We start from the raw sequence: 25753 nt of genomic DNA, 5'->3' as shown, positions 1-25753 counted from the left end.
CCTCTTGAAGTGAACCCAATGTATGTTCAGTGTACCTATGTTCAAATTTCTTTTGCACAATTTATCAGCATTCATAAAATGTGAGTGGTGCCCAGCCTCTAGTGTTAAATCAACTTTCTCCCTCTGTGTGTGTTTAGGAGGACATGAACCTGAATGAGGAACGCAAAGCCCCTTTGCGTGGAAAGGACTTAAGCACCAAACGTGAGATGGTGGTCCAGTACATCTCAGCCACTGCCAAATCTGTAAGTAAGAGAGCAAACCTAAATGCTCTGTCTTTATGGATGAAAGAGTATGTGCCGAGTAATTGCAGTAGATGAAGTATCATGACACTCCACTCGACTCCAGAATGAGTTTAACCTGATCCTCTGCTTTATGGCTTGCTTCGTCATCCGTTCTTGCACACTCTCACTTCTGTCATTGTCTTTCTCTCCACTCTTCATGCTTGAATCCCACACCTTTGATTGCAATTTTGATTTATTTTCTTCGTTGCCTCCTACAATCTGCCTTTGTAGGCTCTCAGATATAGATTGTCACTCACTCAGTGCCAGGTGGAGGGTCAGTGCTCGTCCGGTCATGTGCTTGCATGCAAATTGTTGGTTGTCCAGTTGTGTACTTGCATGGGAGTTCGTTATGCCCTGCGGTGTGAGTGCCTTGCCTTTATCATTTGGTTGTGGAGTATAAAATAAGGTTCAGTCAGCTTCTTGGTTCAGCACCAGTATTGCAGTAAAAAGCACAACCACTGAATATAAAGTTGAGGAAAAGCAAGCATTTTAGGCTGCATTCAACTTGAGCTATATACTATATATGCGACACTACAGCCAGCTGCACCATATACTTTATCTTTGTTCTGAGCGCTTATCAAAGCGACTGTTCGCAGCTCTTTGGAGTGTTCACGGTTAATAATAAGTTGAGGAAATGTTGGCCATTCTTGTAGAGTAATCTAAAACTTCATCGTCACCACTGTAATTCGAAAACATAAGATACATGTAAGGTGACTCCGTGAATGTAAGATGAATTCTCATATCCTCTGTTGAAGTTATGGCCAACCTTGTGAGGTGAATTTCACATCAGCACCGAAGAAAAAAAAAGTGATTTGTGCCCCGACTGCTTCCCGAACCTGGTAGCTCTCTTGACATCATCATTTATTACCTTCCTCATTGTTATGGTAATTAACTGGCATTATTGATAATGATGATTATCCGAGATGATTGAATTCCTCACAGGGCCCATTATGCTTTGTGAGCACTGATATTTTATTCAAATGAATAACGTAATCTGTGTCGTCAAAGGACAGAGGACAAAATGTGATGTCTGTCAGCACCCTGCTATCATGTTTAATAGGACTGAAGGAGGGGGATGGGTGAATGTCAGTGATGATGTGTCTGTGTATACAGTTACACTAGAACACCTTTTCATTCACAGACTCTGTCAAATACTGATAATACACGAGACCAAGAAGACAACTCAGCTTGACATTAATAGTTGAGGCCATATTTGTGTTTCAGTCTGATCGTAATGTGACGCTGCTACCAAATCTCCTTTCCTGTGAGAGACAAAGGAGCGGGCCATTTATGTCAGTGCCTGACACATAACAAACTAAAACAACTGTTTTGCAACTCTTCAAATATATTTTACTCAAATGCACAAGACCATATGTAACATTTCTGCATTGAAATACCCAAAATAGCAACTAGACTTATGTTATATAATTTTTTGCTGAGATTTTTCCAGCAATGTTAAAACCCAGAACGAGCTGTAATTTTATTCAAGGTAATGGTGCACAGGAATCACCAGATGATATGTCAGAGAATGAGGACGTAAGTCGTCGAGCACGAGTAAACGTAACCCGAAATAAACTTTAATACACGAAGTCGTCCGTGAACGTGATCTCAGCAGGTAGCCTTTCATTGGTGATGGTGGCTGTTAGACAATGAAGACATGATGTCACACTTCTTCACAACATCATCAAGCTTCATCTTTTGTTTTCGTTTCAACTGAGAGACACCAGCAGCAGAAATCACATACATGCTGTGCATTTAAGTAAAAAAAAAAATAAATAAATAAATAACACCTACCCTTAATTGTATAAACTAATCCAGGGCCTTAATGAAACATGTTCAGCTGCTTTGGACATGAGTTAAGTTTGCTCATCAGCAAATATTTCCCTTCTTTTAATAAAACAGCTGCATACCATTCTGAATTAAACGCATTTTGAAAACTGTTTTCTGGCTTTAACTGAATTGATAACCCATGGTCCTTTTTAGCTACTAATAGATGTTTAGAGAGAAAATGTATTCATAGAAATCTGAATAAAACTGAAGCATTTCAGAATGTTGTATTTGCTGCTTTACAGTGATCTTATACTGACACAGAACAGATTATCAGCAAATACATCAGGAGTAGGACATTACCCAGTCTTTGTAAGGCAGGTTTCGTGGTGGCTTTGACCATTTAAGTAACTGCTTTGCTTTTGAAAATCAGTGTTTCACCCATACTCCATGTCTGCATGTTTGAGCCTCTTTGTGTTTAAGAACCTCACTACTAAAATGTATTTCTTTTGCAGGGTGAGGCAGGTATCTGGGGCTAATGTTGCTTGTGGTTGCTGATGAGCATGCTGTGTGGACTAAATGAGAATCTAAACAGTGATTCATGTAGGAGTGGTGTGTTTTGGCCATGTCCGGGCGTCTCTCTTCGCTGTGGTGCCTTCAATCTTAATGTGACTCTCATTGTCTTTTTCTATGGAAGATGTCTGCTGCATTGTGAGATTGCAGTTTTGGGGCTTTGGAAGGACTTTACACACGCTCATCTCAATTTCCTGTTTGTTTATCTCCTAGGTGGTATTATAAGGTTCCTACAGCATATTGGACAAGATTGTTGATACTACTCTTAAAGGAGCGTCCTGTTTTTAAACTTATATTTTATTGCAGCCACGGAATTACAAGCGGGACATTCAAGAATGTCACCGGTTCCCCCATGACCACCTAATACTCAAATTTGTCTATTTAGATTTGAACAGCCCTCTGTCTTTCTGAACCTACAGCTAATGTCGAGCCTGCAGGCTTAAAATGCTTCGGAGCTGGAAGTTTAAATCAGTAAATATTGGTGGAACAAGAAATACCCCCCAGTATTGTGTGGCCTTTTTCTTGTCTGTCTCCGCAGACCTGCTCAATTGAGCAAGGGCTTTAGAGCCTGACAAAAAAAAAAAAAAAGAAAAAGTTTTTCTGCAACAAAAAAGCAAAAATCTAAGCACCTTTAATTTCACAGCTTTTCTTTATGATGTGCAAGTTTATTGTATGGATATTCATCATCTATGCATGTTGGTATACCACAGATTGTAATGACTAAAGGCTATTTCTGCAAAGCTATATTCCTTCAAATGATTGCTAATATTAGAAAAGAGTGATTATTACTTTACTATTTATTAAAATAAGTCTTTCATGAGAAATCATTTTTTCCCTCCCTGTCTTTTCATGGCATAATTGTACATTGACCCCGTTCATTTGAACATGAACTGTGCGTCAATGGTATCCAGTTCTGCTTCAGCAGGAGTGTGTCTGTGGTCATCTTTTCCCATCGGCTTTGCATGAACAGTTGCCTTTCTCTCTCACCTTATTTCTTGATCATTGTTCCTGTAAATGTGTGCCAACATCATTAAAGCTTCCAAAATACCCTTTACCCCAATACAATCACTTGTTTCTGAGAGACTGACATGGCTCATGACCCTGATCATTTTCCATGTTTTATGTCAAGCGTGCTGTGTCTCAGATGCAGGAAGAGTGTGATGGCAGGGTCTTGTAAGGGGGATTGTCCATAGTTTTTTCTTTATACTGTAGGAAGAGAGATGCTCAATATCACATCTCACTAGGTAGTCGTAATCAGCACTACTCATGTTATTAGATGGGGTCTGAACTTACAGGAGTTTTGCTCTTGTTTTAAAGAGAACAAGGTGTTGCATTGTATTGACAACACAAAATTGTTAGTGAAACTGTGCTTGTCCCCCTCGAGCTCCTCCCTGACTGTTGTCTGTGCACACTCAAGATAGCGTCTGTTATTTTGGTCAAGCTGCTCTAAAACAAGATTCAGAAATATGGCATCTAAGTTGTAGCTTACGTAAGTGTGACTCATTTGTCTAGCCTGCAGTATTCAGATAAACTATCCCCCAGTGTTAGACAGTGACATGCTGCATTCACTGGAGAGCAATGTGGATACACAGCATGATTAGAAAGTAGTATGTGCGTGATCAGGTGGTGGCACGTGTAAAACGGACTTTATGGCTGTCATAAACTCTTGGTAGAGGAATGGAGAGAGGAAATCAAGCATCAAATGACCACGGACTTGGGAGAGTTTGAGAGTGACAATAAAAGAAATGGAAAGGGAGATTAAACGAGATGAAAGGAGGGGGAGAGTGGGAGGGAGCGAAAAACGGGAGAGAAAGAAGGAGTAAAAGGCAAGGAACTCCGGCGTCCTGTAACTTCCCGCAATCAAAATGCATTTCCTAGAAAACATGTCGCAGAGAAAAAAGAGCTCAGTCACAATATAGAATGCATTTACTCAGCTGACAGACACCCTCCTACTGTGAAACAAGCCCCACAGTTGCAGTAATAAAAAACACTCCTGCTACCTGCCACTGTTGACAGATAACAAGGTTAAACTCCAAGAATCGTGCTGACTGCATGGGCTCAAGGTAGCTCTACCACACGAAGCTGACACCGGACGGCAAACGTTAATAGTGGCTGATTGATATCAGCCAAAGGAGGCCATCTGCAACCTCACACCAGCCACTGTTCCTTTTCGGGACTGAAACTGTGAATCTTTACCAGTCAGTCAGTTACAAGAACAAATTGCCACGCCTTTGCCATGCATATATGTCTCCCATTAACAGTTTTTAAATTGGAAATTTACAGCTGCCAAACACAGACACTATCTTCAGTATGTGCTCATAATTATAAAGGTTCTCTTGTTGGCTTTTAAAAAATTTTTTGTTATATTGTGTGCGCTAGAATTGTGTGAGTGATGTTTGTGATGTCACACAAGTTACGCTAATGCCTCAACGTGTAATGGAGAGTGTTCTCTGGCCTACTAATGATTGTGCTGTTTGTGTCTTTTTGCACATTAACCTTCTCCGCTGATCGCTGCATGCAGATAACTGGGAGCAAAGTTGCGGTAAGTAGCCCATTATTTATTTGGCTTCTGAATCTTGTTCCTCCTATGTGTCTGTCTTCATTCAGCCCTGAAACACACACACACACACCACACACACACCACACACACATAAATCTATCTTCTTTTGGAAGGATGTTGAGGAGCACGTTCCAAACTGTGCAAGTGAGGTCATTTTTATGGCTTGGATTTTTATTTTCAGCCCTGATATTGCTAATGGGCTGTAATTTGGAAAGGCTATAAATTGCCAACACAGTTTCTGCATGTAAATGGTAGCACTTTCAAATGAGGGATTTTGAAATTATACAGCCTGAAAATGAACTGGGAGGCCTTTTGTTGGTTTTTGCTGTTTCTCTTTTGAAATAGATTGCAGTGTAACACCTATTAGCATTTGAATATTGTAATACCAACAAAGAGTGATAGCTTTTACACAAATACTCATCATCTGCAGTCTAATCTGTTTATCAGAACATGTTGCATCTAAATGGTTTTAACTGTGTGCAACTGTGTGTTTATTAGACGCAATGCAAGCTGAGAATATATATCACTTAATAAGGCTTTTGGCACACACACATTTATGAGCACATTCTGCCACACACACGCACACACACTGAACCTAGTAAAACGCCTTTCTGCCTTGAACAGAAATATTGGACGATATTGCTCAGTGTATTTGTGGCTATATATTTGAATTTGCTGTCAACAACTCTGTCTCTAAAGAAATTAAGACACAAAATTGTTTTCTTATCATTGCACGTTCTTATTTGACTTAACCTCCTCACAAAAGGCCCAGATAATCTCAACAAATACAATTTATGGTACCAATGTATCGGTACCTTTTACTTTCTCATGCTGTAATGTGCTAATTGCTTATTTTCACTCTCAAGATGCCATTAAGTGGCACCCCGTTGCCTTTTTAAAGACGGGATTCTTTTTCTTTTTTTAGAAGAAGAAAATAAAAAAAACGTTCTGGTGTTGGTTTAGAAAATGTTGAATTGTCACTTTAAATGGACTTTCATCGCCTTTTGAGAGCTTCGTAAGGATTAAGAGGACTGTAAAGCTTAACAGGAACACAGGCAAGGTAAAACGGGACACTGTGACCTGGCCTCTGCTCTGCCCATGCTCTCAGACAAACCTCGCTCGTTGAGGCATTTTGCAGAGACATTTTGTATCGATTGCATTTTCTCTTTCTTTGTCAAACTGTTCTTTTGTGCTTGGTTATTTCTGTGGGAAGAGTGGGTTTTTGGCTTGGCCCGTATGGAGGTGGATGGAGTAGCTCTCGATCAGGAGCAATGGCCACATTGTGTTCAGTAAATGGAATATGACAGATTTACCCCAGCTCGTATTATGACTGAGATGTGGAGGCCTACTTTCTGAAGTTCTTCAAAGTCAAAAGGTGCCCGAGACCCTGGTTATCAAGAAGTTTCTTCAAACTCAACAGCATGCTGAAGCATTTGACCTGCCCTCTGTCACCTCTGTGTCGATCTTGGACCAGGAGCTTACAAGCATGGCTGACAAACTGAAAATTATGAGCTTTCATTCTTAAAAGCGCGAGTGGACGAGGAAGAGGAAAAAAAAAGGCAAGCATTTAGCCTGGTTAGCTGATCGTGGGCTACAGTTAGCTCCCTGCTTTGCCGGCAGATTCCCATTTTCACGCTGTCAGCGTGCGTCGGTGGGATAGAGCGCTCTCAGATGTGCTGGAAGCAGAGTGTTGGTTAGGATTGTCTATAGGGAACACGCAACTGTAACTCCTCTGTCTCAGGCATGAAATCTCTCTGGCACTTTCCCCTCTCCCAGTCGAGAATGAGGTGGGAATAGAGGACTGTGCGAATTGGCTCTAATCCAGTCTGACCAGCGTGTAAGTGTGCAACACTGCTAAGTCTCATATGCTCTCTCCACCTCCTTAAGCAAGACTGAGGGAAATATGAGCAGCACACATACCTGGGTAACAGCATGCCTGCAGGTAGACTCAAACTATCCAGACGGACCAGACACCTCTTCTTTTTGGAGTGTGCTGCAAGTCCCTATTGACCACTATGACGGCTTTATAGCGTCGGCCTGTGTAAAGATTGGCCTGATTTACGTCACAAGTCGAGGGTCACGTTGTAACAATCCATCAATGACTCCTGCAGTGTTACTGTGAAAGTAGACTTTCTCCTCTCTGCGCTGCCATTGACAGGCTCTGCAGCTCGGATGGAATGCTGCCGAGACTATGAGAGCACACATGAGCGGGGGAAAAAAGGGTGTGTGCTGCGTGTGTTGAAAAGCAGCAATCTCCAGACCGCAGGGAGGTGATCAATATCTGTATGACTGCACAGATGACTGCTTATTTCCATGGTAACATGCTGGTCAGCTCTGAGGTGTCAGGCGGTGATGGTTAGTGCGGTTGTGTAAACACGTATATCTCTGTATATAGCTGTCAGTGTGTGGATTTTGACCGAAGAGCCGAAACACCTCAGACCTGCGAGGAAAGACCAGATGAGGCTGTATTGTCTGTGCTCTAGTTGATCGAGGGTTGTAGGAGAAGTGCTTTAGTTTTTTCTTCAGAATTATAAAGTGCTGGTCTTTTCATTTCACAGTAGCTGAGGGCATGTTTTTGTCACTGACCATTTTTCTTGGGTGTATGGTTGTGTGGACAATGATGCCTCCCAATTTAGAACTGCTGTGTGCCAATGCAGACTTCATATTTGAAATGAAATAAGAAAATCATCATTTATGGAATAAAATGTTGCACTTGTGTATTATTGAATGTAGTTCAGATGAACTACTACAAGGTTCTTCATTTTCATTAATTTAATCAAAGCGAATTGCACTCTGGCTATTTACTTGACAACATATCAAACTAAAAGATGTTTTTGTGTGTCTTATAAGCGAAGCAGTTGATGAGCACGGAACCTTGAAATGTTTTTTTTATTATTATTGAGTTGAGATGAAGAATTTAATTTACCTGCAATGTTTTTGAGGTATTTGAAACTCTTACTTATTTGCACTCGTATATGTATATTCACAAGTAGCTCTACAACTACCAGTTATTTCATCCAAAGTGTTCAAGCCATCAAGTGATTGCTTATTTTGTCTGACCAAAGTCAAAAAAACAAATTTATTCAAATTACAATGATAAGGAGCAGAGAGAAGCAAGAAAAATCCTCACATTTGACTCCAGTCTTGTGAAATGTATGACCTTGATATGTGTTCCTGTTGTGCGATTGGTTGATTTTGTATTTAGCCAAGGTGAATTACCTGAGCTCTTGTTCTCCTCTATTTGTAGCTGCTGCTGATTTACTGAATGTTGGATAACTAGTAAACTAGTCGTTATAGATGAGGCCAGAGGATTGCAAAGCATCCAGATGGGAAACGAGGGAGACAGAAAGAGAGAGTTGCATGAATATGAGGACATGCAGACATCTGGCCAATCAAGTGCTCGTTCACTGTGCCAGGAGTGCTTACGAAGGACCTTTTTCTGAAAAAAAGAAAAAGAAATATGGTGAGCCTGAAAGGGAATGAAGGCGCCCTCCCTCCTTCATTTCCCTGTTTACCTTTTAAAACCACATGCCTCAAAAGAGTGCTTTGTTTCAAGCAAGCTATTAAACTGGGTGCTGAGGGTTGAGCAGATTTGATGTGGCACATGTCCTTGGTGCTTTAAAAGAACGGCAATGAAAAATTAATCAATAGCGTGTGCCTCCCATGCCCTGAGCCAGTGTTCACCATAGATTCTATCTTAAATTAAGATCAAGGAAACATGCTCTGGAGGGGACTGTTTGAATAAGATGTTTCTTTGATTGACTGAAAGCATCTTTCAGAGTTCATCTGATGGACATAAAAAGTTGTCTGGGAGTGAAATGAGGAAGGGTTTATTTGACAAACTACTGTTGAATGGCTTATCTGGAAATCTGTAGTCAGGTGTCTGCTTTTAATAGATATCAAATCTTTGCTGCTTCATTTACTCAAATGCTTTAGCTTCTTCAATGCTAATCAGAGGGAAATTCTATTTCCACTTTCCTTCCTTAACTGGGAGCTTTGAGAGCGTGGTCGCTCCACTTTTCTCCACGGGACACCATAACATTTGTTCATTGTAGAGATTTGAAAACACAAGCTTTAGGTTGGTCTCAAATACAAGTGTATGAGATGATTTATGTCAAACTTTGTATGCCCCTGTGCTAGCGACAGCTGTGGCCGGAGGCGTTATGTTGTCAGGTTGTCTCATTCGTGTTGACATGGTATCTCAGGAATGCCTTCGGGGAATTTCTTCAAATTTGGCACAAACACTTGGACTTGAGGATGAGCTGATTAGATTTTGGTGGTCATAAGTCAAGAAGTAATATGGTAGTTATGACAAAATATGGCAAAAATGTGTCATAGGATAGAATGAAGTGATGCATTTTGTATCAAAATTTTATATCAAAAGGTCAAAGGTCAACTTCACTGTGACATCATAGTGTTCTGCAAAAACATCTTTCTGGCCATTATTCAACTCCATAACTGGGGAACAGAAGGGGAGATTGTGACCACATTTCACATTTGGTCAGATGCTGAATTGGTGACACCAATCTTCGCCGTCCACATTGACATTGTGCTGATTGTAGAGATCTTCTGTGCTGAGAGGTTGAAAATGTGTATGTAGCTTCCACATTTTAGAATTTGTAGCTTTTTTTTTGCAGGATTATCCATATTTGAAGCATTGTAGTCCAGCACAAGCTCACTAGTTCTGCTGATATTGAGCTTCAGGTGATTGTCTTTGCACCATGTGATGAAGCTCTCCATCAGTCCTCTGTGAAAATAGTCTCTAAATGATGAACACAGCATGTTTGTCACTGGAAATGAATCACTGGAATCATATATGTCAATACAGTGATAACTTCTTCTTCTAGATTAATGAAATTCCTTCCCATAAATAGTCTTCACTTCATATGTCATGACTCTGGACAGACATGGATGTAAACTACAACTTGACTGATTTGTAGACGGTGTCATAGAAGATCATTATTCGCTGAGCTATTGTTGGATCTGGGAAAGCAATTTGAATATTATTACTTCACAAATGAATTAAGTCGCAATATGCTGGAGCGCCTGTTCCTTTGTCTCTCTTGAAGCTCTTTAACACATACATGAAATTTAACGCATGGCAAAGTTCACTCTGATGAAGGACACATGTACCAGTACACTTACTTAATCAATTTGTTAATAGCATAATAGGTTTGGAGTGTAATGTTGAACTTTATGGCCTGCATACAATTTATCAATCAATGCTGGTAGTTTCTGCTGAATGGCTTGTCTTCCGGCGTTCATGGTTGGATTGACCTTTGCAGGCTGTGGAAGAGGCAAAGGTTTAACTGTGACAGAGGGTGGGCTGTGTGGGAAGGATTAAGTCAACACCAGCTCCCACTGGGGATGAGAAAAAGAGGTTACTTTTCCATCAGCATTTGTCTTCTATCTTTTCATTCCTTCCTTCTTTGCTACCTTTTATCCTTCCTTCCTTCTCTCGCACATCATACGTCTTTTCAAAGGCAGAAACAATCATTCCTCTTCAATCAGAAGGGGGAGCTGGATCTCGTTATTTTGAAGAGAACATGAAAGGCTGAAGTGGTCACAGTATGTTGATATTGGATTGAACAGTGGCTATGGCAGTGCTTTATAGTCTCTGCATTGGTGTTTGTGTGTGCACATGCTCGCATGTCTGTGCGTGTGGTAAGTAGCACTGTTTTCGTCCACTCTCTTCTAATAGATGGATATTGGATTGGATATTACAGCTTGGATTTAGATATTGCGCAGAGAGACAGAATATGATACCATATTTTACAGAGAGGGAGGGAGGAAAAAATAGAATTCTTAGTTCTGGGGACTGCATATCTGTGAATTTTATGTACTGTATGCACATACCCACTCCAGTGATGGAGCTTGTGAATACTGGCTAGGCTCTCAGTTGTACATCTCTCCCCCACAGTTCTGTCACACACTCAACGGCACTGTCGGCATGCTCAGCTCGACGGGAGGCTCCTGCAGGGCTGCATTAGGCTCCATAAACTTTATTGCATATTTTTACAACCCGCCTCTCTGTATGCATCCACCATCACATCCTATCGCATCTGCTTTAACTGTTCACACAGCTGTGAAATTCCGTGTATCCCCATGTTTTATGGTTGCCTGCTTCTCCAGTCACTCCCGATTTCTTTATTTGCTTCTTTGGCTTTTTGATATCCATGTCTGCATCTGTGTATATTTAGTAAGTTTTTTTCCGCTTTGGTTGATGGAATTGTCTGCTTTTTCTAGTTGTGATCATGGAGAACGCCCGTAGTGGGTGATGTGATGATGTACTTCTGTTCATAACCATGCGAGCCTCTCTCCTCTGGTGCATTTCCAGTCATTCCAAATGCAGACTTCACACTGACAATATTTGGACTTGCATTCCAATGTGGGCAGTGTCCACAGCAGTATATGCATAGACCCTGCTGATTTGCGATAGCTCTGTTCCACAACTGACACAATGCAAGAACATTTGAGGACAAGAAGGACAGTGAGAGGCAGCTGTTGACAGGGACCTGTGGTTAACATGAGTGGAAACCAAAGTTGTTGTAGCTGTCGGGTTTGGAGAGAGTCACATTGATGGCCTGTTTATAATCCCCCTCTACTCTTGCAGTAAGCCCACCAGGCCCTTTGGGAGCGCCTTACTGCTCAGCCAACTAGTCCACTCAGCACAACACAGTGCTAACAAGGTATAGTCTCAGCCTATCAGCTACAGTGCTTTCATAGTGCTGTCATACTTGGACGCACAAGAGTAAAGCCACATAATCGCCTCATCAACAGCCAGGTTCCCCCCGATTCCCCAGACAGCTCTCTGCTGTAATGATTGGTGACATGATCAAGGCCAGATCACTTGCTGTGTTATTGTCTGGCTTGCAGTTTCTTTTCTAAGGGTGCTCAGGAGAGATGGGCCACAGTTTTAAAATGTCAGCCTTCAAGCTGCATCGCTTTTTAGCTGTTTACCAGCGGCACAAGCCTGGTTGGTTGGCCTTCCCCTTTAGTGAATGAATGAGTGAATGAATGAATAGATACCTGACTATAAATGAACCATCCATGTGCTAGATATAAAGGCTCGACCTGCTACCACTTACTTTCAGCTTGGTTGGTAAAGCGTAGGTAAGCCGTGCCAGTGAATGAGGGTTTTATCCTGACTGAGTTGGCACTACCTCTTCTTCATGCATGCTGGTTCGGACGGTCATAAACTGCCAAACTGGTTGCAGATTTTTGCTAATTATGTGGTCCCTCCTTCCCTATCTCCTTTTGCTTTCCATTGTGCCCTGCCAAACTTTGTAGCTGTGTATTAAAGAAAAAGAATCGTATTTAGTAGGTCTTTAGGGATGTTTCACAACAGTGCTGATGGCATTGGATCTTAGTTTTGTTTGGCTTTGTTTTTGTGAGTGTATCATTCTCAATGCCATGAACACAGTCGCTGGTCATGCATGGTCATGGTCTGGCTCTACTCAGACAGAGGCGCCGACAGCTGCAGTTTTCCAGCCAGTATTGTAGTACTGAAGGCCAGCACTTGGTGGCAGTGGGTGCCCATTGAATTGGCCAGTTGGTGCATTGCATAGGGGCTGAAAAGCCACATTGTTGCTATGGAATTGACCTAATGGGTTTCTCTCAGCCCACGTAACACGCCGCCATGTGTACCACTAATGCCATTTGTTAGACGTCTGATCTTTAAAGGGGAGAATAACTGTGAAATGGCTCAACAGCATTCAAATTGGTCTGTCTTCTGTGATCAATACTCTCACCCTCCTACTGTAGACAGAGAGGGAAAAAAGAAGGATAAAGAACAGATTCATCATGATTATCTTTCCTGTGTACAGATTCAGAAGTGAGACTGCCTCTGACGTGGTAGCCAACCTCTACTGGGTCCACTTCTTTTTTTTTTTTTCCCTTTTAACGCTTCACTTGCACGATCGAGTCCTGTAAGCAAGCACGCCTTACCTGACCTGCTATTGACAGGACAGCAGGTCTGCTGTATTGATCGCTCTTTTATGCAATCATACCTGAATTATTTATTAGACTGTCCCTACACTGATGAACAGATGCAGTCCCACACCAACAACTCATCCGTTATACTTACAGAACCACGCCATTGATAGCACTGTCTTTCCCCCTGGTTCCCTCCATATATCCGTCTCCTGTTTTATGCCAGCAGACTGACACCACATCCCTCATAGATATGAACATCAAATCTCTTTTCTGAACCCACCTCTCCACGCAAGCAATATTTGCTTATTGACACCCCGAGCTCTTGACATGACAGAGCTTCTTGGCCACCTATGTTCTGCTGAAACACTGCCTCGGTTGGGTATGGCTTTCCTTTAAGGCCCAGGATGTTTTCCAGGATAGACATCGATGACAGAGAGTGGTGGAAAGGCACATCTTTGCTCCCTCACACATGCTGTGCTCACTATTTCGACTTCCTCCACCTTGTCATTCGGCTCAGGTGCCCTCACTAACATACCACATCAATTTTTAATGCACAGCCATATGGTGGTCTTGTTTTTCTTCAGGTACTGTGGCAAATAAATATGAGTAAAATAAAGCAAAAAAAAAAAAAGTTCATCCCTGCTATTATTTTCACATGTCGCGAAGGCTTTTTGCTCTGTCAATTGGTGGTCAGAATGTATCAAGCACTTCTTGAATGGGGCCAATTACTAGATATTGGCCTGAGGCTGATTTGATAGCAGATGTATAGTGTTCCAAATGGTGATGTCCTTGATGTTGGCTATACACCCAGCGTGCGAGGTGACATCCAATCATGTTGAGATGGCTGACCTGTGTCTTTATGTCCTGAGTGGTCTTGAGGGATGATCTTTTTTTTTTTTTAATGCTGATTGGGTGAATGCCTTCTTCACACCTGAGATGCTCGCCTTGAATCAAACATAGCGTGCCACTGGATGTGATAAAAACAGAGGACCTTACAATGCAGACCTCTGATGTGTATAATTACACAGTCATTTAATAAGACAAGCAGCAAATTCAGTGTCATGTGTGAGGTGTTTTTCTTCTTTGCTGTCAAGATTTCCCATGTTAGCTTTCAGTTGGCTGTCTCTCTGCTGCCGACGGGTGTTGTTTGCTAGATTGTTTGTGTGTCACCTCACATGTCTCTGTGTGAGGAGGAGGAATTTGCTACCACAAAAGAATGAAATTGAGAGGGAAAAAAGTTCCTTCCAAGCCCTGTAAGTAGAACAAAAGAAGAGAAAAAAAAATGTTGATGTTATTATGCCGGCAACATCTTCTGAGCTTCTGATATAAATGAACTAAGGGTTCTAAAATTGTCATTTGAATTATGCCTTTCATCTCCCCATGGTTTTTAGTGAAGCAGTTCAACGCAAGTCTCTAGTGAATGTTTTTTCTTCCCCTGTTTGCATTTCTGAACAAGCGCCATAACTGTAATGAATTCTATTATTTTAAAACCAATTACTGTTAGTTGGGAGCTTTTTCACTGCTGTTGTCATGCTCTCTGAGGAATAGTGCTGTTGCAGTGTCGACTGCACTCAAACCTGATGGTATTTCTTTTTATTTCCCTAACCACCAATACAAATGTAGTTTTGTGGTATCATACACCTCCTCCATACAGTGTTCATATGGACCCGGATTTAAGAAATCAGAGCAATGAAGGACTTGTTTGGGATATATTTGGCTCAGTAACATTTTGTGTAATCGGTGTAACACTCTGGAAGCCAACACTGTCTTTGAATTCAAATGAAAGCATGAGAAACACAAGGCACGCTATGTTTCCTCGGCCATTAAGGGCAAACTGCCAGGAGAAAAGTAATGATCCACATGCTTGTTTTTCTAAATGGATTTCTTATAATTTTGTATGTTTTAATTGATTTTTGTAACCAAGTTTTTGCTTTACAAAAGGGAAGATTCACACTCACTATCCTCCCTATCAGTCTTCCATCAAAAGAGCGAAAATGGTGAGACCATAAAAAAAAATGTAATGCCAAAAGTTCATTAACATTAACAACACATTTTTTTTTTTTAAGAATGTGAAATGAGACATCTGAGACAATGAGAGCGTTTCTGCATGACTTTTAATTCTCTGTAGATTTGTTTAAGTGTTATGCTAAACAGAAAATAAGAAAGCAGGCAAGTTCAAAAAGTTTTAAAACTGGCATAAAAGCAAAACTCAACTCTGTGTGTGTGTGTGTGTGTGTGTGTGTGTGTGTGTGTGTGTGTGTGGATAGACATACAGTATGCATGGGATACAGAGCCTATGCTGACTGTAATTTCTGAAAGGCTTTTCATTCTTTCCCCTTTTCCTCATTATATGTAATTAATGCTTCGTGGTGTAACAATGGAGTGTCGTTTAAAATCATGTTAGACCACACAGTGTTCTTTGTTCATAGTAATTATATTTATTCGTGATCGCCAAAGACTTCTACAGACACTATTACGAAGTTTCTCTTTGACACTGCTCTCCATTATTTTCTTTTCTAAGCAGAGGACTAATTGGATCCTGCCTCCATGCTTAGCCAGTGTTTGGAGGTGGGCCTTTTTGTTCGTTTATTCACATTTTTTCCTCTAATAGAACCACTTACGTTCACTTGAATTACCTGTGTTGAGCTTCAAGTTGCATACTTGGAATCTGTGGTGAATTCTACAGAACTGCACAACCTTTTATCTACTGGATATTCTTCAAAATAACTGTAATAAGCATGTAGGTGGGCAATATGGCCCTCAAATAATATCAAGATATTTTATTCTGTGATAATAATATTCTTGACGGCATGACAAAATAATGAAAAGTGTTCTTGCTTTAGTAGTCAATGTTTCGCCTACCGTTGCCTTGATGGGCATGGCCTGACCCCCCAAGACCCCCCGAGCCACTTCCTCCTCTGTCGATTCTCGCGAGCTGTACCGGCTCCCAAAGACATGTGTCTCATGCAGATTGCATGAGTTGCTGTGATGTTAGCACTTAGCATGCTAGTGCACGCTGATATCTGTTTCTGTTGGTCTCTGGTTTGATTTTCTTTCGTACGGAGCAAGTTTACACAGTTACAGAACTTATGTGCAGCTGCCGAATGAATGACAGCCGTGGATAAAAAACTGTGAGCCAGACAGGGAAGTGCAGGATAATTTTAGCCATGACAGCTGTCAGTTTGCAATACAGCAGCTAAGGGGCTGTGTCAGTCAGTTAACCCAGCGCATGGGTTAGCCCCATGCGCTGCAATGTTACTTACCCTTTCAGCCATTTTTGTCACTGTGTGTAACGGTATGACATCATTATGTCAACAAGAACAATATAATATAACACAATATGATACAATGTGATATATACCAATGATATAGCACACCCTTAGTTCCCATATGCATATACACCCATGCACACACACACACACATGCACACACACACAGGAATAGAGACGAAAAGAGTAAAAGAGAGAGATTAGACACGTTCACTCATTAAAAGCCAGCCACTCATTCTGCCCTAAAGATTGATTTATAGCTTATTTAATAAGCTGAAAGGTTACCTCAAAACAGATTTTCTCCTTAATTGACCAATTTAGTGCCGCTCGATAAGCATTCATGTCAAGCTGAGATGTTGTGGTATTTCTGTCTCCCTCCCTCCCCCTCTCTCTCTCTCATGCGTTACCACTGATATTACAGTGCCATGATTAGTTATTAGAGGAGGTATGAAATATTCAGCATGTTGTATTTTGGATGTTAACAGGGTGGGGTCTAAAACCTGGCCCGAATAGCTGCAGCATGAGTTAGCATCACCGAATGTTCTCTTAATTAGCTCACTTTGCCCAGCAGCTGTCTGCTATTAGGGTCCTTTGTTCCAGATGTTATCTCATTAGAATGGCATTGATCATCCTAATGACTCTGGGAGAGATTATTGGTCCACATTAGTGTGACCCGCTTGCTCCCTCTTTCCCTGAGGTCAAACCACAATAGCTTCACCCATCCATATGTTCAGCTGACGGTTTAAGTATGGTGGCCGTTTCCTCTAGACACGGTTACGTGTATGTGCAATGCCAAGCAAGTAGGAAGCAGGGATGACTCAGAAGAGTGCTGCATGCTTGTTCCACACAGGGTAATTTGTGGACATTAAGCCAATTGTTGGTGTTTGATAGTAGGCTAATGCTTAGGGTACACAGTTTCCAATCTGTGAATTGGCCCTACTGTCATTGTTCAAATGGCTTTTCTTTATAAATGGCAGACTGGGCTTAAATTCCATGTTTTTGTTTGCTTCACATTGTGTTCCAGTTTATGTGAGTAATGGCTATCAGTTTGTCTACCAGTTACCTTGACTGTGAAAGCAAGGCTTTCTGAATCAAGGATACTTGGTATTGTGTGCTTCTATATTCAAAACATCTAATAGAAATACGGTTCAGTATTCACAGTTACTGGTGATATTGAGTGGTCTCATTCATATTATTCTACGCCCAAGGCTTTCATTTTGTGCACGTGTGTGTTGGTCTGTGTGCCTGTATTTTTGAGGGTGCGTGCGTTCGTGTCTGCACGTGCACGGGCGGGTTTATTGGTTTGTGTTTTTCGTGTGAATGTGGTCCTGGTGCTGTGATAGAGAGAGAGGGGGCATTTGAGTCCTGATCTCATACTTTGGTGTTGGTTGCTTTGTAGCTCTGTGGACACACGTACAAGGCTCTGGCAGGGCATCGCTGACAGCTAAGAAGCAAGCAGTTCCCTCCCCAGCCACAGCAAGCACAGAAGTACACAGAAATCTGTGCGTCCTTTGTTTCCCCTCTCTGCAAGGCTCGAAGCTGGCCATCTCGGAATTCTATGAAGCCAATCGAGGCATTTCACATTGACGCTGAGAGAGCATAAGGACGGGGTAAAGAGGACGCCAGAGAGATAGAAAGAAAGGTGGAAGGTTGAGAGGAGGATTGGATAGAAACGAGCAGGGAGTATTCAGGAAAAGAGTATTCAGGCAAAGTGAAGGGAAGAGAGTTCAAGACAGGGAGAAGCGAAATGTCTTATTACACTCTCCAGCCTGTCCCTCCCTCTCTGTAGTCAGCACTGTAACTAATCCTGACTTCACCAATTCTCTCAGACTGCCCCCCTTCTCTGTAAACCTGCCTTTGACGCCGCAGTGTGCCTCCATCGTCAGCTACTTCCTGACATGACTCTTAGATCTCTTTGTCCTGCTGCACGAACACCTATTGTATTAACTCGGCGCCTCTGTCTTATACTTCCGACTCAAATGTGTAGTAAAACAATCATGCTTAATTGCATGCATCTCAGTGGTTCAGTCTTCAGGTTTTCAGGCTCCACGGCCTAATGAAAACAGAGAGGCATCAGTTTAATTATAATGTACTCGCCTCTTATCGAGGAGAGATTGTTTTTATTTGGAGCCCTAATGAATTTCTCATCAGTTTGTTATTAACTTTGTGCTATCAGGGGCTCAAGTGGGGAAGCAGCCAATTACATGGCTTTGTTCTCCCTGATGGACAAGTATTTGTGCCTCTGTTGAGGGAGAAATAACTCGTGAAAATGCTATGGGAAAAAAAAAACATAGCTCCATCTTCCCGCCATTGACTGCCAGACAATTTTCTGCTTCAGGTAAAGTATAATGTGCATGTGCCACTTCTTGTAAGGTCTTTTGACTCATGCCAGCTAGGTGTGCTTTCCTTGTAACAACTGGCTCATCAGTTGCTCTGAGTTTTTTTTTTTTTTTTTTCCCAGAAAGATGATGGTTGGCAGCTGCAATCATGGCTTAATCTATAGAAAGCGCATCAACGCAACACTGCCGATGTTATGGATGGAGTCTGCTCAGTCGGCTGTATGTAACATGACGTGCGCAAATTCGACCGTTGCTCCTTTCTACAGCCCATTTCAAACTGAGCTATTAAAACCCTGAGTGCATTGATTCAGTTTAGCCTCTGGTGGGTATGAGTGGAACAGGGTGGAGTGCTGAGCATTCATATAGTGGAATGGGGACATGTAATGATAATTTGACATTTTAACCATGACCCTGGCTGTATATGGCTTGGCTTCCTTAACCTAAAACCCATTTGGAACTAATCTAATGGGATATGAAGGGAACATAATGATGTGTGGGGCCTTGTTATTTGCCTTTGTTCACAAAACACTTCCCTAGTTTATTGCATTTTACGGTTGAGGGGCTTGATCACTAGTATTATGGCTTTGTAAATGGGAGTCAATAAATTACCCTCTGATTAAAGACGATGCCCTCACTTTAGGTGTGAGAGCCATTCGCTATGCATGGTTAGCATGAGTATTTTTGTGTGTACTAGTTTAATCACTTTAATTCCTCTTTCATTTTAGCTCCCCTCACCTCCATAACTCTCCGACTTGTCCATGACAGATGAATGTGGCGCACAAATTTTTGTGTGCCGATTTCTGGAAAGCTTTTGGTTGGGGAGAGGGGCTTTCATGCACGTTTAAATGAGTCACTCCACACATGATTTACCTACTTCAAGGCCCAGACATTCCCAAATACGTGCCTCCTTTTGAGCCGGACATGTTGTTTTATGCACGGCCGAAAGCTCGCTGTTGCCCTCTGCCCTTTTTTCTTCCATTTATTATATGCAAATGAAAAGATTGCGGTTGCACCTCCACAAAATAATCTTTTAAAAAATTCTGAGGCCAAAGATCTGGAATTGGACATGAATATTTTCATTTGAAGTAGGGAATAAAGAGAGAACAGTATTAGTGGTTATATGTTGTTCTCTGACAAGAGTTATAAGTTAAAAACAGCTCTGCCCTAAATTATTTTGTCATATAGTTCAATGTAAATGTGCTGTACTCTGAAATGTAACTCAGTAAAATGTTCCACACTGGTTCAGAGACACCAAAGACTGTGGAAGGCTTTCACTGTCACTGACTGTAAAATGTTGGAAAAACTGAGTTTGTTTTTTTGTTTTGGGATGTTTTAACTTTTTCTCCTGGTTAGTCAAATTAACAAGTTTATTTACTCAAGCACACACAAAAAAAATGCAAATGTGATGAGTCCACAAAGCTTCACAAAGTTTTCCTCTGCATAGTTATTTAGACTATGCTTCTTAATTACTGGTGGACTCCTTATCTTATTCATAAATGCAGCTCTTCACTGAAAACATGAAGTGGAGTTTTGGGTTATGGAAAAACAAGGATCTTGTAAAAATAACAAGACAGATGGTCCAGGTCTGTTGACAGAAGCTTTATGCTTGCATGGCAACGAGGGAGGAGAATTGTACTGCATTTCTGCTGACCCCTTTTGCTCTGGGAAAACTGCTAACCTCCCCCCAACTCCCCAACCCACCGGTTTGATCCATGCATCTTCAAGCCTCAGTCACACTGATTGATACACTGTGGAATATCCTCAGGCTTCATTTTCACTTAAAAAAAACATACAAGTTCCCAAAAGCACACAAGACTCACAAGCTATGATGGGACCAAATAATCTGTTGCACCGCCCAAACTCGCTGCCAACCCTGCCCTGTTCTTTATGTTCCATTAATGAATGAGGAAATAAGATATCAAAGCAAGAGTAAATTAAATTTACTGTGGCAGACATCACTTATTGATTACATCTGGGTCTAGTTTGGGCTATGTTGTAACTCAGTAATGGCTGCATAAACACTCCGCTGTTGCATATTGAAATACAGAAGAATAAATTATGCTTGAATAGGAATGCTGGACAGCGTTTGAGGATAGAAATTTGAGACTAAGACGTGTCTTATTTTGCTTCCTAGCGTTTGTGTCGGTTCGTTAATTGCCATAGATAATTAGCAGTCAGGTGTTTTATAGCCACTGCAGTTTTACGTAGAGATGGTTTCTGACGGATTGATTGCTTTCGGTTTTGTTTCCTCAGTTGGCCGCAACATCACAACGTGTTTGTGTGCAGTACAGGGCTACTATCCTTAGTCAAGAGTCCTCTGCCAGGTTTAGGTCCTACCCCCTCAGTATGGATTAGTCCCACTGCTGGAGGAGGATGAGTGGAGGGAGTCAGAAGGATAATGAGGGCATGGTGTGGGCCCAGGGGCAGCCAGCAGGGCCCAGGTAGGTGGATCTGCCTGTGGTGCTAAGCCTCTTAACTCACTCCATCCTCACTGGCATCCACTAACTGCTACACTGGAACACAACTCATTGCCTCCTTGACAATATGTGTAAAGGAGCATAGGTCGGACAGCAGATGTACCTGTAATTCCACTAGCCACATGATAATAAACATCAGTCTTAGTGGATTAACGCTTGAAGGAGTTGTGTGATGATCAAACATGTTTCATTAGAGAAATGTTTCACTCCTGGAAGGATGTTTTTTTCATAAAGCTGGGCTGCCTATGCAGCTGGTGCTACACGACCAGAGGAAACAGAGAAAAGGGCCCGTGCTAGTCTTTTTTGCTCAAACGATAGAAAACCAGCATGCACTTTGACACACGGGACCATTAAACTCTCCCACCGGTGCGTGAGGTGAGTTTAGTGATCCCCCGCTTTCAAGCAGACACAAAATGGCCGCCTGGTCACCCGCCCCTCGCTCAGTCCCACTGTCTGTGGAGGCACGCATGCAAAAAATGTGGTAGTACCATCTGCAGTTTGCACAGCAGCCAGCAAATGAGAGGGGGAGGGGGCAGGCAACTGGGGGCTAGAAACATGGAGGGGAGTTAAACATTGTTCATTTGCATATATTACCCTCATTGTACTGATAGAAACCTGGTTGAAAATCAGCAATGTTAGTCATTAAAAGGTATTTGCATGTTACCCAAAACACTTGTGGTAGTCCTGAGTCCACAGAATAATGAGACATGAGCTCATTTGAATTTCATATAAGCCAACGATACCTTAATAATGAAATGAAGCATATAGTTTCTTCAGTGGGAGTCTTTTTCAGCACCATGGAGAGCGCTGAAACCTGGACCGCATGACCACTGAAAGCATTCCTCTTTCTCCCTGCCAAGTTCTGCTTTGTTTTCCTCTAATAGCTATGGCTCAGTGTTGTTGTATGCACCACACCTTACTCTTCATCTTTAAAAAAACACCTTGTGGTTTTTGACTTCATCTCTACCTTCCTTGATTTTGTGCTTGTTAATAACAGCAATGACAACAGCTCCAACTGCACAAAGAACGATGATTAAAGAATGGATGTACAGCTCACTCAACAAAAGGATTTCTGCTTTGGGGAATCTTTGGCCTGTGATCCAAAATGAATAAAATCTGGGGATCCAGAGAGTGTAGGCCAACATAAACTGAACATAAATACAGTATTCATATGTGTGTTTGAGAATGTGTGAACATGCAAGATGAGCACGCAGCCAGCCTTGTTAAGCATGTGGCTATAACATTAAAACTAACGTGTTAAAGGCCATTAAATGACACTCAGCTTAATCATTGTTTTACATTATACCATTAGGACCAAAGGCTGCTGTCGCTTGGCTCTTGGCCACAAGTTGACTGGTACTAAATTAGGTGGGAAGACTTCTTCATTAATGCTTCCACAGCTAAAAAAAAAAATCGCACATCTGACTCATACCAAACACTCGTCAGACATAATTGATACCTCAGATGGCTGAGGTTGCGGTCTCAAAGTGTGGCTTAAGTTGCGAAAGCGCCATGATTTCACTTTCAAGTTAGGTGAGTTTTTGGGGAATTCATTAAGCAGGAGGCAAAGGTGCAAGCGGTGGAGTTGTCTCCACATCGCGGTGCACCATCTTGTGATGTTGTGACAGATGTCATAGGACAGATTGACGCTCCATTTTTAAGTCACGGCGGCGGCACAGAGATGTTTGTTGTCATCCGTTGCTATGCTTCCACTCTCAGCTCAGAAAAAGTGCATACCCAGCGTTGTTTATTTTTTGTCAACAGCTCCCACCCAGCACTTGGCTCTTGTTAACAGATATAGATTGAGTCTTGTCAAATTGTACGCCAGGCTGTGCCCCCCCCCCCCCCCCCCAGAGACAACCACACCTCTCTGCCCCCCTCCATCTCTCTGTCTGTCTCATTCTGGTGCTTGGCTGGTGAGGGTTTTTGGACCATGATGTTTAAGTGTGCATGGTAGAGAGGAAGAAAGAAAATTGGAAAGAAGAAGAAGAAAAAAAGCGAGAACGATCTTGAGAAACGAAAAAGGGAAATTGGTTCCAAAATTGTATCAATATGCATATGTTTGGGTGTGTTTGTTTGTGTTGCTGTGAGCGCCGTGGTGCTCCAGGTACAGAGTAGATGCCTGTCATTCTTCTGCTCTAGTCCCGCCTCTATAAATAGAAGTCTCTGAGCGCTGCAATCCCTGAGGGGCTTTGTACTCCTCTCCTTCGTTTTCCTCTTCATCTTCATCTCCTGCTTTCCTCCTCTACTCCCTCCTATGACTGTGTTTATCTGTCTTTACATTTGTCAAACAGCCATATTAGGATGTAGCATCATTACTTAAGAATAATTCACTTTGACGTGGATCACCCACATGTGCAGCAAACAAAAATGGTTGTTGCCGTATGGCATCGCGTTCATCATCCTTCACCTCTGCGGTGTAGTGTGCCGTTGCGTCGTGTTTTATGGAACCCCCTCTTCCTCATTTCATGTTTTCATCTTTGGTTTTAAGCTATTTAAATGAAGGACTTTGAAATTATATTGATTTTTCTGTTTGTTTTTTAGATTCATTTATAATCATGTAGCATTAAATTTGAAATTCTAGCAATAGCCAAGTGCTAAAGTTTGAAAGGCTCTTAACAAGAAAACACACTTCTTGCATTATGTATCTACTGTCGAATAATTGATAAGCAGATTAAACATTTCATCACAAATTGAGAGTTGCACAAGATTAACCACCCAGCATGAACATTTCAACACGCCAGAGTGTTGCTTCTCCTTCCTCTTATTCTTCTGATTTCCCTGCTTGTTTATAGGTTGCACAGGCATGTGTGAGAGGCAGAGAATGGCAGCTTGTACTTGTAAGTGTCACTCACAGACAGACGCGAGGTATGAAGCTTCCACGCCACGTCACGGCTGAGTGTGACAGTTTGAGGGTGGATGATTTTGAATTAAGTAGAAACCAACCAAATGAGATGGAGAAACAAAGGTCTCTGTCATAAGTGCTCCATGAGATGTGTGCCACCCTCGACAGATAGCCTGACGTGGCGTGCAGATGTAGAGGTTAACAGCATTTAGAGTGTGACCCTGATATGTCAGCAATCACACGTTTTGCTAATGGAGCGGTATGTTTTCCTGGAAATGTTATTGATTCTTGCACAAGTGGGAGATTTGCAACTTTTGCCCCATTTATATGATATTCCAGTTGTGACGATGTGACAGTGAAAGCATCTTATGTGACGGAAACAAACAATATTGAAGCAGGTTAGAAGATGCACCTAATGTTCATTTTGAGAGCTTTACTTCAGCACCTCAAAGCAACACAAGTCGACAGAGCGGCCATGCAATGACTTTATTTACACACTTGTTTTTACCTGATTGTTGTACTTCTGTGGACTCTCGCTTGAGCTCACAGCAGGTCTTGTCCGTTGTGTTGTAACTGAAGCAGCATCCATATACTTAATGCATATGTTTTGATCTGTGTACGGCAATAATCTTGTAAAAAAGAGACAAAAAATGAAAACAAAACAAATGAAAACAAAACAACGAATGTATAAAAGTAATAACTGACCTTTTTTTTTTTTAATATTTTACTAACACGTATCTCCTCACGTGTGTTCGTCCTCCATGTGGAGAAGACAACGTGATTGCAGTTCTGAAATATGTTTACTGGTTTGCGCAAGAAATGTCTCAAACAGCCCAGCATCAGGTCTTAATTAGCAACAGTGCGTTCAAATTAACTAAACTATGGCTATGCTCATTTACAACATCAGTATTAAATACCCCGCTAAATTGAAAACATGCGGTGACGCAGAATTTTGTGGCCACGATGGTAATTTGCGGTAGGCTTAGTAAATCAACCCCAAATCTAAATAATGACATTTGCCAAGTGCTTGCCTTCCAAATAATTACCATCAAGTGGGACGTGACGGCAGGAGGCTCCAAGGGCTGATGGGAGCTCATCAGGGAGGCCAGTCATTTACTCCAATCGACACAAAGACAGTCTGCTCTCCCTCAGGTCCTCCTACCCACACCCTGAGATGCTGACTGTGGGGTATTGCTAATTAACTCAATGAAGATGAGGTTTCTGCCACAGTTGTCTTAAACAGTGCTCAGGTGTGCCTGCACTCTTAATGTGGCTTAATGCCAGCTTGGCTTTTTTTTCTCTTCCCCCACACATGTAGTGTCTTGCTCTGTGGAATGCTGTATGATGCATTTGTTTTACTCTCTGCACTTGCTTTTTTATCACTTCCTTGTTTACCGAAATACAAATAACTGTTTACAAATACCCTGTACCACTAGGAAACTCCAGCGTAACGGACTGAGAGAGCTGAGTAATGCTCATTCTTGTACTTAGCCGCAGCTGCCTTAATACCACTCACAACTTTGTCTTGGGCATTTTTATGATAATATATTACTTTCTTTATTGCTGCTTATTATTCACTCCAGGGGAACTCGTAGTAGTGAGATTTTTTTTTTTTTTTCCGTCGAGCTAATTGCATTTGTTAGGACTTAAAGTAGCTGTGACTTGACCATGAAGGAGGGAGGCACAGAAGGTAATTACTGAGAGGAG

The 25753-nt window shown here is 41.8% G+C and overlaps 1 protein-coding gene across 7 annotated transcripts in view; it reads left to right on the top strand.

The window, feature by feature from the left end:
* diaph2 (diaphanous-related formin 2) overlaps positions 1-25753 on the top strand; it is a 372410-nt gene that overhangs the window by 24153 nt on the left and 322504 nt on the right. For 6 of the 7 annotated variants that reach the window (XM_076739476.1, XM_076739472.1, XM_076739478.1 and 3 more), the window contains 2 exons: positions 138-242; positions 5143-5163. In XM_076739476.1, coding sequence (XP_076595591.1) covers positions 138-242; positions 5143-5163 — 126 coding nt within the window. The remainder of the gene's footprint in view (positions 1-137; positions 243-5142; positions 5164-25753) is intronic. The other variant, XM_076739474.1, reaches the window with a different exon arrangement.

Source organism: Chaetodon auriga, chromosome 9, assembly GCF_051107435.1.
Source record: "Chaetodon auriga isolate fChaAug3 chromosome 9, fChaAug3.hap1, whole genome shotgun sequence".
NCBI classification, from domain to species: domain Eukaryota; kingdom Metazoa; phylum Chordata; class Actinopteri; order Chaetodontiformes; family Chaetodontidae; genus Chaetodon; species Chaetodon auriga.
This window is presented reverse-complemented; position numbering and strand designations above follow the sequence as displayed.